Here is a 20,576-nt window from a genome sequence, read left to right on the forward strand (position 1 = left end):
AGGTCGCTACCCTTGTACACTGTTAAGGTGTTAATTACCTCTCTGACACCTTCAGGTCGCTACCCTTGTACACTGGGTGTTAATTACCTCTGACACCTTCAGGTCGTTACCCTTGTACACTGTTAAGGTGTTAATTACCTCTGACACCTTCAGGACGCTACCCTTGTACACTGTAAAGGTGTTAATTACCTCTCTGACACCTTCAGGTCGTTACCCTTGTACACTGTTAAGGTGTTAATTACCTCTCTGACACCTTCAGGTCGTTACCCTTGTACACTGTTAAGGTGTTAATTACCTCTGACACCTTCAGGTCGCTACCCTTGTACACTGTTAAGGTGTTAATTACCTCTCTGACACCTTCAGGTCGCTACCCTTGTACACTGTTAAGGTGTTAATTACCTCTCTGACACCTTCAGGTCGGTACCCTTGTACACTGTTAAGGTGTTAATTACCTCTCTGACACCTTCAGGTCGTTACCCTTGTACACTGTTAAGGTGTTAATTACCTCTGACACCTTCAGGTCGTTATACTTGTACACTGTTAAGGTGTTAATTACCTCTCTGACACCTTCAGGTCGTTACCCTTGTACACTGTTAAGGTGTTAATTACCTCTGACACCTTCAGGTCGCTACCCTTGTACACTGTTAAGGTGTTAATTACCTCTCTGACACCTTCAGGTCGCTACCCTTGTATACTGTTAAGGTGTTAATTACCTCTCTGACACCTTCAGGTCGTTACCCTTGTACAGTGTTAAGGTGTTAATTACCCTGACACCTTCAGGTCGCTACCCTTGTACACTGTTAAGGTGTTAATTACTTCTCTGACACCTTCAGGTCGTTACCCTTGTACACTGGGTGTTAATTACCTCTCTGACACCTTCAGGTCGCTACCCTTGTATACTGTTAAGGTGTTAATTACCTCTCTGACACCCTCAGGTCGTTATACCCTTGTACACTGTTAAGGTGTTAATTACCTCTCTGACACCTTCAGGTCGCTACCCTTGTACACCGTTAAGGTGTTAATTACCTTTGACACCTTCAGGTCGTTATACCCTTGTACACTGTTAAGGTGTTAATTACCTCTCTGACACCTTCAGGTCGCTACCCTTGTACACTGTTAAGGTGTTAATTACCTCTCTGACACCTTCAGGTCGTTACCCTTGTACACTGTTAAGGTGTTAATTACCTTTCTGACACCTTCAGGTCGTTACCCTTGTACAGTGTTAAGGTGTTAATTACCTCTCTGACACCTTCAGGTCGTTACCCTTGTACACTGTTAAGGTGTTAATTACCTCTCTGACACCTTCAGGTCGTTACCCTTGTACAGTGTTAAGGTGTTAATTACCCTGACACCTTCAGGTCGTTATACCCTTGTACACTGTTAAGGTGTTAATTACCTCTGACACCTTCAGGTCGCTACCCTTGTACACTGTTAAGGTGTTAATTACCTCTCTGACACCTTCAGGTCGCTACCCTTGTATACTGTTAAGGTGTTAATTACCTCTCTGACACCTTCAGGTCGCTACCCTTGTACACTGTTAAGGTGTTAATTACCTCTGACACCTTCAGGTCGTTACCCTTGTACACTGTTAAGGTGTTAATTACCTCTGACACCTTCAGGTCGTTACCCTTGTACACTGTTAAGGTGTTAATTACCTCTGACACCTTCAGGTCGTTATACTTGTACACTGTTAAGGTGTTAATTACCTCTCTGACACCTTCAGGTCGTTACCCTTGTACACTGTTAAGGTGTTAATTACCTCTGACACCTTCAGGTCGCTACCCTTGTACACTGGGTGTTAATTACCTCTCTGACACCTTCAGGTCGCTACCCTTGTATACTGTTAAGGTGTTAATTACCTCTCTGACACCCTCAGGTCGTTATACCCTTGTTCACTGTTAAGGTGTTAATTACCTCTCTGACACCTTCAGGTCGCTACCCTTGTACACCGTTAAGGTGTTAATTACCTTTGACACCTTCAGGTCGTTATACCCTTGTACACTGTTAAGGTGTTAATTACCTCTCTGACACCTTCAGGTCGCTACCCTTGTACACTGTTAAGGTGTTAATTACCTCTCTGACACCTTCAGGTCGTTACCCTTGTACACTGTTAAGGTGTTAATTACCTTTCTGACACCTTCAGGTCGTTACCCTTGTACAGTGTTAAGGTGTTAATTACCTCTCTGACACCTTCAGGTCGTTACCCTTGTACACTGTTAAGGTGTTAATTACCTCTCTGACACCTTCAGGTCGTTACCCTTGTACAGTGTTAAGGTGTTAATTACCCTGACACCTTCAGGTCGTTATACCCTTGTACACTGTTAAGGTGTTAATTACCTCTGACACCTTCAGGTCGCTACCCTTGTACACTGTTAAGGTGTTAATTACCTCTCTGACACCTTCAGGTCGCTACCCTTGTATACTGTTAAGGTGTTAATTACCTCTCTGACACCTTCAGGTCGCTACCCTTGTACACTGTTAAGGTGTTAATTACCTCTGACACCTTCAGGTCGTAACCCTTGTACACTGTTAAGGTGTTAATTACCTCTGACACCTTCAGGTCGTTACCCTTGTACACTGTTAAGGTGTTAATTACCTCTGACACCTTCAGGTCGCTACCCTTGTACACTGTTAAGGTGTTAATTACCTCTCTGACACCTTCAGGTCGCTACCCTTGTACCCTGTTAAGGTGTTAATTACCTCTCTGACACCTTCAGGTCACTACCCTTGTACACTGTTAAGGTGTTAATTACCTCTCTAACACCTTCAGGTCGCTATCCTTGTATACTGTTAAGGTGTAAATTACCTATCTGACACCTTCAGGTCGCTACCCTTGTACAGTGTTAAGGTGTTAATTACCTCTCTGACACCTTCAGGTCGTTACCCTTGTACAATGTTAAGGTGTTAATTACCTCTCTGATACCTTCAGGTCGTTACCCTTGTATACTGTTAAGGTGTTAATTACCTCTGACACCCTCAGGTCGCTACCCTTGTACACTGTTAAGGTGTTAATTACCTCTCTGACACCTTCAGGTCGCTACCCTTTTACACTGTTAAGGTGTTAATTACCTCTCTGACACCTCCAGGTCGCTACCCTTGTACAATGTTAAGGTGTTAATTACCTCTGACACCCTCAGGTTGCTACCCTTGTACACTGTTAAGGTGTTAATTACCTCTCTGACACCTTCAGGTCGCTACCCTTGTACAATGTTAAGGTGTTAATTACCTCTGACACCCTCAGGTTGCTACCCTTGTACACTGTTAAGGTGTTAATTACCTCTCTGACACCTTCAGGTCGCTACCCTTGTACACTGTGAAGGTGTTAATTACCTCTGACACCCTCAGGTCGTTATACCCTTGTACAGTGTTAAGGTGTACGTTAATTACCTCTCTGACACCCTCAGGTCGGTACCCTTGTACACTGTTAAGGTGTTAATTACCTCTCTGACACCTTCAGGTCGCTACCCTTGTACACTGTTAAGGTGTTAATTACCTCTGACACCCTCAGGTCGTTATACCCTTGTACAGTGTTAAGGTGTACGTTAATTACCTCTCTGACACCCTCAGGTCGCTACCCTTGTACACTGTTAAGGTGTACGTTAATTACCTCTCTGACACCTTTAGGTCGTTACCCTTGTACACTGTTAAGGTGTTAATTACCTCTGACACCCTCAGGTCGCTACCCTTGTACACTGTTAAGGTGTTAATTACCTCTGACACCTTCAGGTCGCTACCCTTGTACACTGTTAAGGTGTTAATTACCTCTGACACCTTCAGGTCGCTACCCTTGTACACTGTTAAGGTGTTAATTACCTCTCTGACACCTTCAGGTCGTTAGACCCTTGTACACTGTTAAGGTGTTAATTACCTCTCTGACACCTTCAGGTCGCTACCCTTGTACACTGTTAAGGTGTTAATTACCTCTCTGACACCTTCAGGTCGTTACCCTTGTACACTGTTAAGGTGTTAATTACCTCTCTGACACCTTCAGGTCGCTACCCTTGTACACTGTTAAGGTGTTAATTACCTCTCTGACACCTTCAGGTCGCTACCCTTGTACACTGTTAAGGTGTTAATTACCTCTCTGACACCTTCAGGTCGCTACCCTTGTACACTGGGTGTTAATTACCTCTGACACCTTCAGGTCGTTACCCTTGTACACTGTTAAGGTGTTAATTACCTCTGACACCTTCAGGACGCTACCCTTGTACACTGTTAAGGTGTTAATTACCTCTCTGACACCTTCAGGTCGCTACCCTTGTACACTGTTAAGGTGTTAATTACCTCTCTGACACCTTCAGGTCGCTACCCTTGTACACTGGGTGTTAATTACCTCTGACACCTTCAGGTCGTTACCCTTGTACACTGTTAAGGTGTTAATTACCTCTGACACCTTCAGGACGCTACCCTTGTACACTGTTAAGGTGTTAATTACCTCTCTGACACCTTCAGGTCGTTACCCTTGTACACTGTTAAGGTGTTAATTACCTCTCTGACACCTTCAGGTCGTTACCCTTGTACAATAGGATGTCAGTAGAAGTTTGAATATACTGCTTTTCTATGTTGTATGCTTCAAATTCTTGTACATATGTCTGCTGGTCATTATTTACTGAAGCATCTTTGGGGCAGGATAATTTTTAATTTGTGAAGAAGTGAAAGTTTGCAATCCTTGAGTCAGGAGCAGCATGACTTAAAATGGTAAATGAACTACTAGACTCCTCTAAAACATTACTGAGGATTTTAATCAGATTTGGTCAACTTTAAAGCAGTACTCTGATACACCTGACCAGATTTTATATAAGTAAAGAAAGATTGCTGTAAAAAATGGCCAGGGGATCGAGGGATATGATTTTTGATTGGGAGCAGTGCCCCAAAAGATAAAATTTGTGCAAATTTTCCTTTGATCAAAAGTCTTCTCATAACCAAAGGCCCCAATAGGGAAAATTAGCAACAAAATTTGCATGCAAATCATGTTTCTTTGAAATAGTTCTTCCATAGTGATCCTTTCCCTATATACATTCTTCTCAATAACCAAATGGCCTCAGAGGTCATGATATAGCATGGGCGAGTAAGCCAGTCTCTGAAAATATTCTAAGTCAAACTTTTATGTACTCAAAAAAACTTTTTCATGTATTTCCATGTTGGAAATTCTCTTAAGTTATTTTTTCCGTGTAATTTTCTGTCATGAAAATGTCTAAGTTTATCTTTCCCTGAAAATCCATGTATAATTCCCGATGTTTTTCATGTATTTCCATTTTGTTCCAGGGAACCACATGGAAAAAAAGGACATGGAATATTTTCCATGGTTTTTAATGGAAAATCCATGGTATTCCATAGATTTTCTATGTAATTCCCTGGGGGGGGAAAAGATTACTTCTGGAAATCTAAAGTATGGTCCAGTAGCGTCCTGGGATTATAAATGACCTTCACCCACTGTTCCCCAAACATCCCTGGATATGAATTAGAGATTGAACAGTACAGCGATCATTTTTGTAGCATTTATGTTGAAAAATGAATAATTACATCCAATTGAAGGTTTCAAGAGTTTTAATTATGAATTTGCTGAAACATTAATATTTTAACTCCACACACAATAAACATCAGGAAAGAATGTAAACATTCATCTTGATCGATTTAGGCCGATTGATATGGTTCCCGTAAATGATCACTTTAAAGAGATACTATTTTAGACAAAAAAATGGGTTGATTGCATGTTTACAGGAATTCAGCTTGTAAAATAATTTGTCAGCCTGACAAGGTATAGAATCACGTAGCTGGTGTATGTATAGCCTGATGGGACATTGACAGGTGAATCATGTAATGTTATGACGGTGTATGACCTGGTCGCTGATGTTAGCCTGTGTAGTCTGCCAGTGATGTAATGATAGTGATTCATCATTAATGGACAGCATGATGTAAACAAGCACCTGTTACAGGTCCAATTAGGTATGCATGTCGCAAGCATGTCACCCAATACACATCATAAAAATGAATACCTTTACACAGGATATTATTGCGGTATCATTGATGTAGAACATGTTTACTTTGTGTATATATTTAATGGTAAAGTGATAATTATCTGTACTGTAATAATCTAAGGTAACATGTACCTATAAGGAAAATCGGTTGAGTGGTATATTGTCATGAAATCATTAATGAATATCATGAACAGATTTATGAATAGGTATTTTTATCTCACCTGAAATGGAGTCGAGAAGTGAGACTATCGTGTTACTTTTCCTGACAGTGTCTACATTTCACTTTAAAGTTCTACATTTTGTACAGTTAGATATGTATCTCAAAAAAAGTATGGCCAAAGTTTTTAAACTGGGTATATCGATATAGTTAGATCATATAGTGAACATCTTAATACTGCCTTCATTTATGGAATATCATCCTGAATTTATGGTCCAGTGACTCTGGAAATAAGAGATGCTGGAAATTTTGTGTTTAGCTCAGATTCTCAAAAAGTGTCAACATTATTTCAACCAAACCTTGAATTTAGTTGCATTGTACGTAGTACAAATGTATGGATATTTCAACATACCCTACAAATTACATGAATTATAGTTTTTAAAAACTACAGATTTTGAGAAATTCTGATAAAATCTTGATTGCTTCTCTGATTAGTTTACAAATTAGTTTATAGCCAAATAGGATTGAATTCTATCATATATTATCGCATTGTTTTCCTCTCGCTTTTCAGACAGAATGATTTTTGGGGTAAAATGATCGACATTCTGATGAGTTTTGAGAATAAGCGATTTTTGAGAATAAGCGATTTTGCGAAAGTTGATCTTTATGCATCAATATTTACACATGTCTGTTATGTATATATCTATTACAGAGTGCTAGTCCAATACTATTATGGGAAAAGTATTTGGTTTGTTTTGGAAAACAATTCTGAAAGTTTAAGTGAATTTTGAAGTTAGCTTAAAACTTATGAGTAACAAAGCGGGACAGACAAGACATGAAATTATTTGTAATTATTGTTTTAATTATATATAATTAAAGTTGGTGACATCCTCATGACATGTTAATTGGATGCTCTGATAGATCCCCTAAGACTGTAATTAAACAGATAGGAGCACCCATGTCAACATTTTATGTCCTCGAGCCAGATAGGAGCAACCTTGTCAACATTTTATGTCCTCGAGCCAGACCTTGTGATATACAGGAAGCAGATTAACCTATATAAGTAGTCATATTTATTGTCCAGTTACTTATGATTGTGAGTTTATTTAGCTCCGTGTTGAAATCCTTACAGATACACTTGTCCCTGCCTGCTGATGTTTGGTAATGTTACAATATACTGTATGTTAGGTCATATACCTACAATATACTGTATGTTACTGGTCATATACCTACAATATAATGTATGTTAGGTCATATACCTACAATATAATGTCCATTAACATCATTATCTAATTATATATCTATAGTATAATGTATAATTGGTGAATAGGTGTTACTAGTATAATGTACCCTGCCGTATATGTCATGATCAGTAAGATTTTACGTCACTAACATTTTAGTAGCTTGTAACAATGAATTTCTGTTCTCTTTTGAAGGCTAATTTCATGACTTCCTACTATAAACCCTTTATATCACTAACCAATGCTGAATTCGTTTTTGTGAATGCTGGTTAGAAAGGTTAAACATTTCTCTTTACATTGATATATACTAAAATGGGATTAATTACCTGTACATATAACATAAAAAACAATGAAACCACTTGACTAGTTTTCTCTTCCTGGGTGTAGCTAGTTTTCTCTTCCTGGGTGTAGCTACCCATGGTACTATAATACATATATACATCAACTGTTGGTTTGACACTTGTATCAAGTTTCTGTGTACATGCAAGACTGTCATATCTCTGTATCATCTCCGATAGAGTGATATACAGGACTTAACCATCATATGTACAGGACTTTACTGTCATTTTTCTGTATCATCTCCCATACAGTGATATACATGTACCATCTCCCATACAGTCATATACATGTATCATCTCCCATACAGTCATATACATGTATCGTCTCCCATACAGTGATATACATGTACCATCTCCCATACAGTGATATATATGTACAGGACTTTACTGTCATTTCTCTGTGTATCATCTCCCATACAGTGATAGATACATGTACCATCTCCCATACAGTGATATACATGTATCATCTCCCATACAGTGATATACATGTACAGGACTTTACTGTCATTTCTCTGTGTATCATCTCCCATACAGTGATAGATACATGTACCATCTCCCATACAGTGATATACATGTACAGGACTTTACTGTCATTTCTCTGTGTATCATCTCCCATACAGTGATAGATACATGTACAGGACTTTACTGTCATTTCTCTGTGTATCATCTCCCATACAGTGATATACATGTATCATCTCCCGTACAGTGATATACATGTACCATCTCCCATACAGTGATATACATGTACCATCTCCCATACAGTGATAGATACATGTACCATCTCCCATACAGTGATATACATGTACCATCTCCCGTACAGTGATATACATGTATCGTCTCCCATACAGTGATATACAGTAAAACTCACTTGTGTCGAACACGGTTGAATCGAATACATCGGATGAGTCGAACATTTCGTTCGGTCCCGATTTTTTCCCTTCTTTATCTTAGTAAATTAAGCACGGATGATTCGAACACTGTTGAATCGAATACTGCGGTTGTGTCGAATATATTTTGTGGTCCCTTCCTTCTAAACTATACCAAAATTTCCATTTTTGTGTCGAACATCGAGGCGTCATACCGTCTCAGGTAAAATTTGCTGGCCTCGTCTCAATGACCGAGTGTAACCGATCACCCGTAACGGTGTTACCAGAGCCTATTGTTAGTTTCCGGCTGTCGGTCCCACACCATCCCATTGTTTATACAGGTGCACAGGTGAAGTAAAACGCTCAGGTATACATAACTAAGAATAAAATGTGCACGTTTTAGTCTACAAACCAATATGTGTTCTGTTTACTGTTTTGATACACATGACCGCCGAAAAAAATAAGGAAAAAGTAAACGATAAACTACATTATCTTCCATCGAAAAATACAAAGAAAAAATACCTGTATGTCATTGATTTATTTATATATGCCTAAATTCTGAATACGAAGATCCAATAGTAACAATGATATGCGGGATGTTTTTATTCTGTTCAAAAGATTGTGGCAATATGCTATGCAGCCGATAAACACTGACCGCGGCCTTCACCTTTGATACAAAATCAGCACGTGTACGGTCGATCAATTTTCCCGGACTGTTTATTGTTTAAATTGTAGAATAATATACATGTAAATGGATTTTAGCATAAATAATATGAGTACAAGATATACATTTATATTCTTATAATGTATGTAACGTTTTCATAGAATATTATGTTGTCATTGTACGACTTCCGTGTGTAAATCGATCGTGCGTCTATGTCAAAGATGATTTTACGCATGAACTTTGTTTTGATCTGTAATTATAACTGTACACAATATTGTTTATCAGATAAAGGAATAATTGTTATCATGTACCATTAATTAATTTCTTTGTTATTATTTATTGCTTATTTTTGACTATGTTATGCAAGCACTTGTTCTGCATACAACCGATGATAGTCGGGTATTTTGTCACCGTATACAAAGACGGATAAGTCGAACCATCGGATAAGTCGAATATTTTGCTTGGTCCCGTCGACTTCGACTTATCCGAGTTTTACTGTACATGTACTATCTCCCACACAGTGTACAGGACTACTGTCATTTCTCTATATTTACATTCTGTGTTGCATTTGCCTATATGTCGTTAGTAAACCAAATCGTATTCATGAGACTGTATACTACAATTTACAGTGATTCAGTCAGTGTAGGAATACAGCTTCAGGTGTTGTAGGTTAAAATGGCCGCCAGTTACATTCGGTCAGGGAGCTTTCGAATGCTGGCATTTATCTACATAAACCACCACAAAAAAAAATTCAAAATAAGTTATGAGAGTAATTTAATAATAAAAAAAATGAAGTCGATACAAAATTATCATAAGCTCTATTCTTGATCTATACGAAGAAATCAAATTGTCAATCTCGTCACACACACAGGGGCTCGTTGCCGCATTTTCAGAAATGCTTAACACGACAACATTAAAAGTCCATAATTTATAAAAACAATCTTGTGAAAAATCGGCAGTGTTGACATGTAGGGTAAGGCCTGCCTTACTCCAAAATCGAGCCCCTGTGAAATTGAACATCGTCTGCTAAGTTAGCGACTCTGATACGACGGGTTAGACTGGAATCGGTTTTGAAAGAAATATCCTTGGAATCGTTTTAACCTACTGTAAAGATGACTTTCATTTAGAATTTAAGAGCTGATATTTCTCCAAAAATAACGTAAATGCAGTCGCTAGAAACTTAAGTGTTTCCGAGGAATCGAGTCTGTCCTCCGCAATACTGGTTCAACGCCGCATCACTTCTAAATGTTAACCATATATCATTGCGCCGAAAAACGGCTTTATTTTCAAACGATCAGAAATTATGCAATTGTTAACAATATATACATGGAGGCTGACATTTCTTATCATCTCCCATACAGTGATATACATGTACAGGACTACTGTCATGTCTCTGTGTATCATCTCCCATACAGTGATAGATACATGTATCATCTCCCATACAGTGATATATACATGTATCATCTCCCATACAGTGATATACATGTATCATCTCCCATACAGTGATATACATGTATCGTCTCCCATACAGTGATATACATGTATCGTCTCCCATACAGTGATATACATGTATCGTCTCCCATACAGTGATATACATGTATCATCTCCCATACAGTGATATACATGTATATGACTTTACTGTCATTTCTCTGTGTACCATCTCCCATACAGTGATATACATGTATCATCTCCCATACAGTGATATACATGTACAGGACTTTACTGTCATTTCTCTGTGTACCATCTCCCATACAGTGATATACATGTATATGACTTTACTGTCATGTCTCTGTGTACCATCTCCCATACAGTGATATACATGTATATGACTTTACTGTCATTTCTCTGTGTACCATCTCCCATACAGTGATAGATACATGATAACCATACAGTGATGTACATGTATTTGATATATACATGTATAGGGCTGTCATTTCTTATCATCTCCTATGCAGTGATTGTTGATATGCATGTATAGAGGGACAGTTAAAAATGTGCACATTATGTACACCACACCAGTGTGGACAGGGAGTTTCCTGCCTTAACTAATGGAATGTTTACATTTTATCTGTGTGAGTACTGAATGTTTGGAAACTGAACTCTGTGTGTTAGAATACAGACATATAGAGGTGCTTTTTTTACTTTTATCAACATATTAATACCGGTTAATTTTTTGCTTGCAGTAAATCTTTGGCACATGATGAAGAAGTGAGAAAGTTGTATGAAGAAATGGAATTACAGATTAAACAGGAGAAAGAACGCATCTTAACAGAGGTATGTAATCAGTCACATATTTAACTTAAAATAAACCCAGCATTTATACAGATTTATAATGCATGTAACATTACATATTTAACTTAAAATAAACCCAGCACTTATACAAATTTATAATGCATGTAACATTACATATTTAACTTAAAATAAACCCAGCACTTATACAAATTTATAATGCATGTAACATTACATATTTAACTTAAAATAAACCCAGCATTTATACAGATTTATAATGCATGTAATGTCACATAATAAACCCAGCTAGGACTTATACAGGTTTCTGATGGTCATTGATGTGTAACTCCAATCCAAACATCATGTATAAAGAAAAAGTAAATATTACCTCTAAGTAACAAGAACCTCACTCATTCCTGTCACAATATTCCTGTCCAGAATATTGTTTGATAAAGCAGCATGTTGTTGTTATCGCTATGGTCAATTTTATGACCGATTGGAAAGGGAAATACCTTAACTAAGATTTAAATGTGGATTGTTATATATCCCCCAAAAAAGTCACTTATCACTAGTAGAGATCCAGGGGTTATTTATCATAATATTGAAATTATTTGGTTAAAAGTTACTTTTGTGATGAATTAATTCTGTGACACATGCTATGGAGCCTTGATAGTCCGGCTAATTCTGCCCCCTTATCGATAATGGTTGGACACTACAGTATAATTGGTGGCTGGATTTATGAGGCTGTTAAAAAATAATTGTGGCTAGCTATTATAGTTGAACTGAAAATGTCAGTCGCATATGTTAAGAAAGATTAGCCGGGTAAATTCGAAAACAACCTGCCCAGATTTCCTTTATCGTAAGAAAGTATTACAAGAAGATTAATGAGACTCCAGACCATTGTCGGTGATCCAGCCTTACCTGGTTGCCCTGTTCTCCAGAATCGAGGCCTGTATGTCCAGCAGTAATACCTGGCCAGGGTACCTGTATTTAACCAACCTGACTCTAATGCCCTCATAATTAGCTTGCACATTAAATCTCTATTAGCAAGCTTTCAGTTCTGATTATAACTGCCAAATTTATAGCTTATCGCCATACTAAATACTTATATATAGTTGCCTTTAACTGGATCTGTTAAACAGGCCAGGGAACAAGATTGTACTGGGGACATTAAGGCACTGTCATTTAACAGTCAACACTCATATATACTGGTTAAATAATTACAATATACAGTCACATGTGTAAGTGATCAGACAGATATAGACACTACAGTCCTGTGTGTCACTGACCACACAGATATAGACACTACAGTCATGTGTGTCACTGACCAGACAGATATAGACACTACAGTCCTGTGTGTAACTGACCGAACAGATATAGACACTACAGTCCTGTGTGTCACTGACCAGACAGATATAGACACTACAGTCCTGTGTGTCACTGACCACACAGATATAGACACTACAGTCCTGTGTGTCACTGACCACACAGATATAGACACTACAGTCCTGTGTGTCACTGACCAGACAGATAGACACTACAGTCCTGTGTGTCACTGACCACACAGATATAGACACTACAGTCCTGTGTGTCACTGACCACACAGATATACACACTACAGTCCTGTGTGTCACTGACCAGACAGATATTGACACTACAAAGTGTGTCACTGACCAGACAGATATAGACACTACAGTCCTGTGTGTCACTGACCACACAGATAAAGACACAACAGTCCTGTGTGTCACTGACCAGACAGATATAGACACTACAGTCCTGTGTGTCACTGACCAGACAGATATAGACACTACAGTCCTGTGTGTCACTGACCAGACAGATATAGACACTACAGTCCTGTGTGTCACTGACCAGACAGATATAGACACTACAGTCCTGTGTGTCACTGACCAGACAGATATAGACACTACAGTCCTGTGTGTCACTGACCAGACAGATATAGACACTACAGTCCTGTGTGTCACTGACCAGACAGATATAGACACTAAAGTCATGTGTGTCACTGACCACACAGATATAGACACTACAGTCCTGTGTGTCACTGACATATATAGACACTACAGTCCTGTGTGTCACTGACCAGACAGATATAGACACTAAAGTCATGTGTGTCACTGACCACACAGATATAGACACTACAGTCCTGTGTGTCACTGACATATATAGACACTACAGTCCTGTGTGTCACTGACCAGACATATATAGACACTACAGTCCTGTGTGTCACTGACCACACAGATATAGACACTACAGTCCTGTGTGTCACTGACCACACAGATATAGACACTACAGTCCTGTGTGTCACTGACCACACAGATATAGACACTACAGTCCTGTGTGTCACTGACCAGACAGATATAGACACTACAGTCCTGTGTGTCACTGACCAGACAGATATAGACACTACAAGTCCTGTGTGTCACTGACCACACAGATATAGACACTACAGTCCTGTGTGTCACTGACCACACAGATATAGACACTACAGTCCTGTGTGTCACTGACCACACAGATATAGACACTACAGTCCTGTGTGTCACTGACCAGACAGATATACACACTACAGTCCTGTGTGTCACTGACCAGACAGATATAGACACTACAGTCCTGTGTGTCACTGACCAGACAGATATAGACACTACAGTCCTGTGTGTCACTGACCAGACAGATATAGACACTACAGTCCTGTGTGTCACTGACCAGACAGATATACACACTACAGTCCTGTGTGTCACTGACCAGACAGATATAGACACTACAGTCCTGTGTGTCACTGACCAGACAGATATACACACTACAGTCCTGTGTGTCACTGACCAACAGATATAGACACTACAGTCCTGTGTGTCACTGACCAGCACAGATATAGACACTACAGTCCTGTGTGTCACTGACCAGACATATAGACACTACAGTCCTGTGTGTCACTGACCACGACAGATATAGACACTACAGTCCTGTGTGTCACTGACCACACAGATATAGACACTACAGTCTTTTGTGTCACTGACCACACAGATATAGACACTACAGTCCTGTGTGTCACTGACCACACAGATATAGGACACTACAGTCCTGTGTGTCACTGACCAGACAGATATAGACACTACAGTCCTGTGTGTCACTGACCAGCACAGATATAGACACTACAGTCCTGTGTGTCACTGACCAGACCAGCAGAAAGACCTACGTCCTGTGTGTCACTGACACACAGATTAGACACTCAGTCCTGTGTGTCACTGACAGAAGATATAGACACTACGTCCTGTGTGTCCTGACCACCCAGATATACACACACAGTCCTGTGTGTCACGACCACACGATATAGACACTACCGTCCTGTGTGTCACGACCACACAGATAAGACACTACTCCTGTTTTGGTCAGGGCCAGCGATTAGACACTACTCCTTGTGTCCTGACCACACAATAAACCTACCCCTGTGTGTCACGACCAACAGATTAACACACGTCCTGTTGCACTACCACACAATATAACCACTCAGTCCTGTGTGTCCCTGACCACACAATATGACACTACTACAGTCCTGTTGGTCACTGACCAGCCGATAAACACTACGTCCTGTGTGTCACTGACCAAACGATATAGACACACAGCCCTGTGTGTCCCTGCCCCACACAGATATAACCAAACAGTCCTGTGTGTCATGCCAGACAGATATAGACACTACAGTCCTGTGTGTCACTGACCAGACAGATATAGACACTACAGTCCTGTGTGTCACTGACCACACAGATATAGACACTACAGTCCTGTGTGTCACTGACCAGACAGATATAGACACTACAGTCCTGTGTGTCACTGACCACACAGATATAGACACTACAGTCCTGTGTGTCACTGACCACACAGATATAGACACTACAGTCCTGTGTGTCACTGACCAGACAGATATAGACACTACAGTCCTGTGTGTCACTGACCAGACAGATATACACACTACAGTCCTGTGTGTCACTGACCAGACAGATATAGACACTACAGTCTGTGTTCACTGACCAGACAGATATAGACACTACAGTCCTGTGGTCACTGACCACACAGATATAGACACTACAGTCCTGTGTGTCACTGACCAGCACAGATATAGACACTACAGCCCTGTGTGTCACTGACCAGACAGATATAGACACTACAGTCCTGTGTGTCACTGACCACACAGATATAGACACTACAGTCCTGTGTGTCACTGACCAGACAGATATAGACACTACAGTCCTGTGTGTCACTGACCAGACAGATATAGACACTACAGTCCTGTGTGTCACTGACCAGACAGATATAGACACTACAGTCCTGTGTGTCACTGACCAGACAGATATACACACTACAGTCCTGTGTGTCACTGACCAGACAGATATAGACACTACAGTCCTGTGTGTCACTGACCACACAGATATAGACACTACAGTCCTGTGTGTCACTGACCAGACAGATATAGACACTACAGTCCTGTGTGTCACTGACCAGACAGATATAGACACTACAGTCCTGTGTGTCACTGACCACACAGATATAGACACTACAGTCCTGTGTGTCACTGACCAGACAGATATAGACACTACAGTCCTGTGTGTCACTGACCAGACAGATATAGACACTACAGTCCTGTGTGTCACTGACCACACAGATATAGACACTACAGTCCTGTGTGTCACGGACCAGACAGATATAGACACTACAGTCCTGTGTGTCACTGACCAGACAGATATAGACACTACAGTCCTGTGTGTCACTGACCACACAGATATAGACACTACAGTCCTGTGTGTCACTGACCAGACAGATATAGACACTACAGTCCTGTATGTCACTGACCAGACAGATATAGACACTACAGTCCTGTGTGTCACTGACCACACAGATATAGACACTACAAAGTATGTCACTGACCAGACAGATATAGACACTACAGTCCTGTGTGTCACTGACCAGACAGATATAGACACTACAGTCCTGTGTGTCACTGACCAGACAGATATAGACACTACAGTCCTGTGTGTCACTGACCAGACAGATATAGACACTACAGTCCTGTGTGTCACTGATCCAGCACAGATATAGACACTACAGTCCTGTGTGTCACTGACCAGACAGATATAGACACTCAGTCCTGTCACAGATAGACACTACAGTCCTGTGTGTCACTGACCACACAGATATAGACACTACAGTCCTGTGTGTCACTGACCAGACAGATATAGACACTACAGTCCTGTGTGTCACTGACCACACAGATATGACACTACAGTCCTGTGTGTCACTGACCAACAGATATAGACACTACAGTCCTGTGTGTCACTGACCAGACAGATATAGACACTACAGTCCTGTGTGTCACTGACCAGACAGATATAGACACTACAGTCCTGTGTGTCACTGACCAGACAGATATAGACACTACAGTCCTGTGTGTCACTGACCACACAGATATAGACACTACAGTCCTGTGTGTCACTGACCAGACAGATATAGACACTACAGTCCTGTGTGTCACTGACCAGACAGATATAGACACTACAGTCCTGTGTGTCACTGACCAGACAGATATAGACACTACAGTCCTGTGTGTCACTGACCAGACAGATATAGACACTACAGTCCTGTGTGTCACTGACCAGACAGATATAGACACTACAGTCCTGTGTGTCACTGACACAGATATAGACACTACAGTCCTGTGTGTCACTGACCAGACAGATATAGACACTAAAGTCATGTGTGTCACTGACCACACAGATATAGACACTACAGTCCTGTGTGTCACTGACAGATATAGACACTACAGTCCTGTGTGTCACTGACCAGACAGATATAGACACTACAGTCCTGTGTGTCACTGACCACACAGATATAGACACTACAGTCCTGTGTGTCACTGACCACACAGATATAGACACTACAGTCCTGTGTGTCACTGACCACACAGATATAGACACTACAGTCCTGTGTGTCACTGACCACACAGATATAGACACTACAGTCCTGTGTGTCACTGACCAGACAGATATATGCCACTACAGTCTGTGTGTCACTGACCAACAGATATAGACACTACAGTCCTGTGTGTCACTGACCACACAGATATAGACACTACAGTCCTGTGTGTCACTGACCAGACAGATATATACACTACAGTCCTGTGTGTCACTGACCAGACAGATATAGACACTACCGTCCTGTGTGTCACTGACCACACAGATATAGACACTACAGTCCTGTGTGTCACTGACCACACAGATATAGACACTACCGTCCTGTGTGTCACTGACCACACAGATAAAGACACTACAGTCCTGTGTGTCACTGACCAGACAGATATAGACACTACAGTCCTGTGTGTCACTGACCACACAGATATATACACTACAGTCCTGTGTGTCACTGACCACACAGATATAGACACTACAGTCCTGTGTGTCACTGACCAGACAGATATAGACACTACAGTCCTGTGTGTCACTGACCACACAGATATAGACACTACAGTCCTGTGTGTCACTGACCAGACAGATATAGACACTACAGTCCTGTGTGTCACTGACCAGACAGATATAGACACTACAGTCCTGTGTGTCACTGACCAGACAGATATAGACACTACAGTCCTGTGTGTCACTGACCACACAGATATAGACACTACAGTCCTGTGTGTCACTGACCAGACAGATATAGACACTACAGTCCTGTGTGTCACTGACCACACAGATATAGACACTACAGTCCTGTGTGTCACTGACCAGACAGATATAGACACTACAGTCCTGTGTGTCACTGACCACACAGATATAGACACTACAGTCCTGTGTGTCACTGACCACACAGATATTGACACACTACAGTCCTGTGTGTCACTGACCACACAGATATAGACACTACAGTCCTGTGTGTCACTGACCAGACAGATATAGACACTACAGTCCTGTGTGTCACTGACCAGACAGATATAGACACTACAGTCCTGTGTGTCACTGACCCAACAGATATAGACACTACAGTCCTGTGTGTCACTGACCACACAGATATAGACACTACAGTCCTGTGTGTCACTGACCAGACAGATATAGACACTACAGTCCTGTGTGTCACTGACCACACAGATATAGACACTACAGTCCTGTGTGTCACTGACCACACAGATATAGACACTACAGTCCTGTGTGTCACTGACCAGACAGATATAGACACTACAGTCCTGTGTGTCACTGACCAGACAGATATAGACACTACAGTCCTGTGTGTCACTGACCAGACAGATATAGACACTACAGTCATGTGTGTCACTGACCACACAGATATAGACACTACAGTCCTGTGTGTCACTGACCACACAGATATAGACACTACAGTCCTGTGTGTCACTGACCAGACAGATATAGACACTACAGTCCTGTGTGTCACTGACCAGACAGATATAGACACTACAGTCCTGTGTGTCACTGACCACACAGATATAGACACTACAGTCCTGTGTGTCACTGACCAGACAGATATAGACACTACAGTCCTGTGTGTCACTGACCAGACAGATATAGACACTACAGTCCTGTGTGTCACTGACCAGCACAGATATAGACACTACAGTCCTGTGTGTCACTGACCAGACAGATATAGACACTACAGTCCTGTGTGTCACTGACCAGACAGATATAGACACTACAGTCCTGTGTGTCACTGACCAGCACAGATATAGACACTACAGTCCTGTGTGTCACTGACCAGACAGATATACACACTACAGTCCTGTGTGTCACTGACCAGACAGATATAGACACTACAGTCCTGTGTGTCACTGACCAGACAGATATAGACACTACAGTCCTGTGTGTCACTGACCAGACAGATATAGACACTACAGTCCTGTGTGTCACTGACCAGACAGATATAGACACTACAGTCCTGTGTGTCACTGACCACACAGATATAGACACTACAGTCCTGTGTGTCACTGACCAGACAGATATAGACACTACAGTCCTGTGTGTCACTGACCAGACAGATATAGACACTACAGTCCTGTGTGTCACTGACCAGACAGATATAGACACTACAGTCCTGTGTGTCACTGACCAGACAGATATAGACACTACAGTCCTGTGTGTCACTGACCAGACAGATATAGACACTACAGTCCTGTGTGTCACTGACCAGACAGATATAGACACTACAGTCCTGTGTGTCACTGACCAGACAGATATAGACACTACAGTCCTGTGTGTCACTGACCAGACAGATATAGACACTACAGTCCTGTGTGTCACTGACCAGACAGATATAGACACTAAAGTCATGTGTGTCACTGACCACACAGATATAGACACTACAGTCCTGTGTGTCACTGACATATATAGACACTACAGTCCTGTGTGTCACTGACCAGACAGATATAGACACTAAAGTCATGTGTGTCACTGACCACACAGATATAGACACTACAGTCCTGTGTGTCACTGACATATATAGACACTACAGTCGTGTGTGTCACTGACCAGACAGATATAGACACTACAGTCCTGTGTGTCACTGACCAGACAGATATAGACACTACAGTCCTGTGTGTCACTGACCACACAGATATAGACACTACAGTCCTGTGTTCACTGACCAGACAGATATAGACACTACAGTCCTGTGTGTCACTGACCACACAGATATAGACACTACAGTCCTGTGTGTCACTGACCAGACAGATATAGACACTACAGTCCTGTGTGTCACTGACCAGCACAGATATAGACACTACAGTCCTGTGTGTCACTGACCACACAGATATAGACACTACAGTCCTGTGTGTCACTGACCAGACAGATATAGACACTACAGTCCTGTGTGTCACTGACCAGACAGATATAGACACTACAGTCCTGTGTGTCACTGACCAGACAGATATAGACACTACAGTCCTGTGTGTCACTGACCAGACAGATATAGACACTACAGTCCTGTGTGTCACTGACCAGACAGATATAGACACTACAGTCCTGTGTGTCACTGACCAGACAGATATAGACACTACAGTCCTGTGTGTCACTGACCAGACAGATATACACACTACAGTTCCTGT

At 41.1% G+C, this 20,576-nt stretch overlaps 1 protein-coding gene across 1 annotated transcript in view; it reads left to right on the forward strand.

The window, feature by feature from the left end:
- The window catches only part of LOC117335914 (mucin-17-like), a 99,196-nt gene that overhangs the window by 48,180 nt on the left and 30,440 nt on the right, over positions 1 to 20,576 (forward strand). Inside the window, 1 exon segment of the mRNA XM_033896195.1 lies at positions 11,428 to 11,518. Coding sequence (XP_033752086.1) covers positions 11,428 to 11,518 — 91 coding nt within the window.

This window comes from Pecten maximus, chromosome 10 (assembly GCF_902652985.1).
Source record: "Pecten maximus chromosome 10, xPecMax1.1, whole genome shotgun sequence".
Classification (NCBI taxonomy): domain Eukaryota; kingdom Metazoa; phylum Mollusca; class Bivalvia; order Pectinida; family Pectinidae; genus Pecten; species Pecten maximus.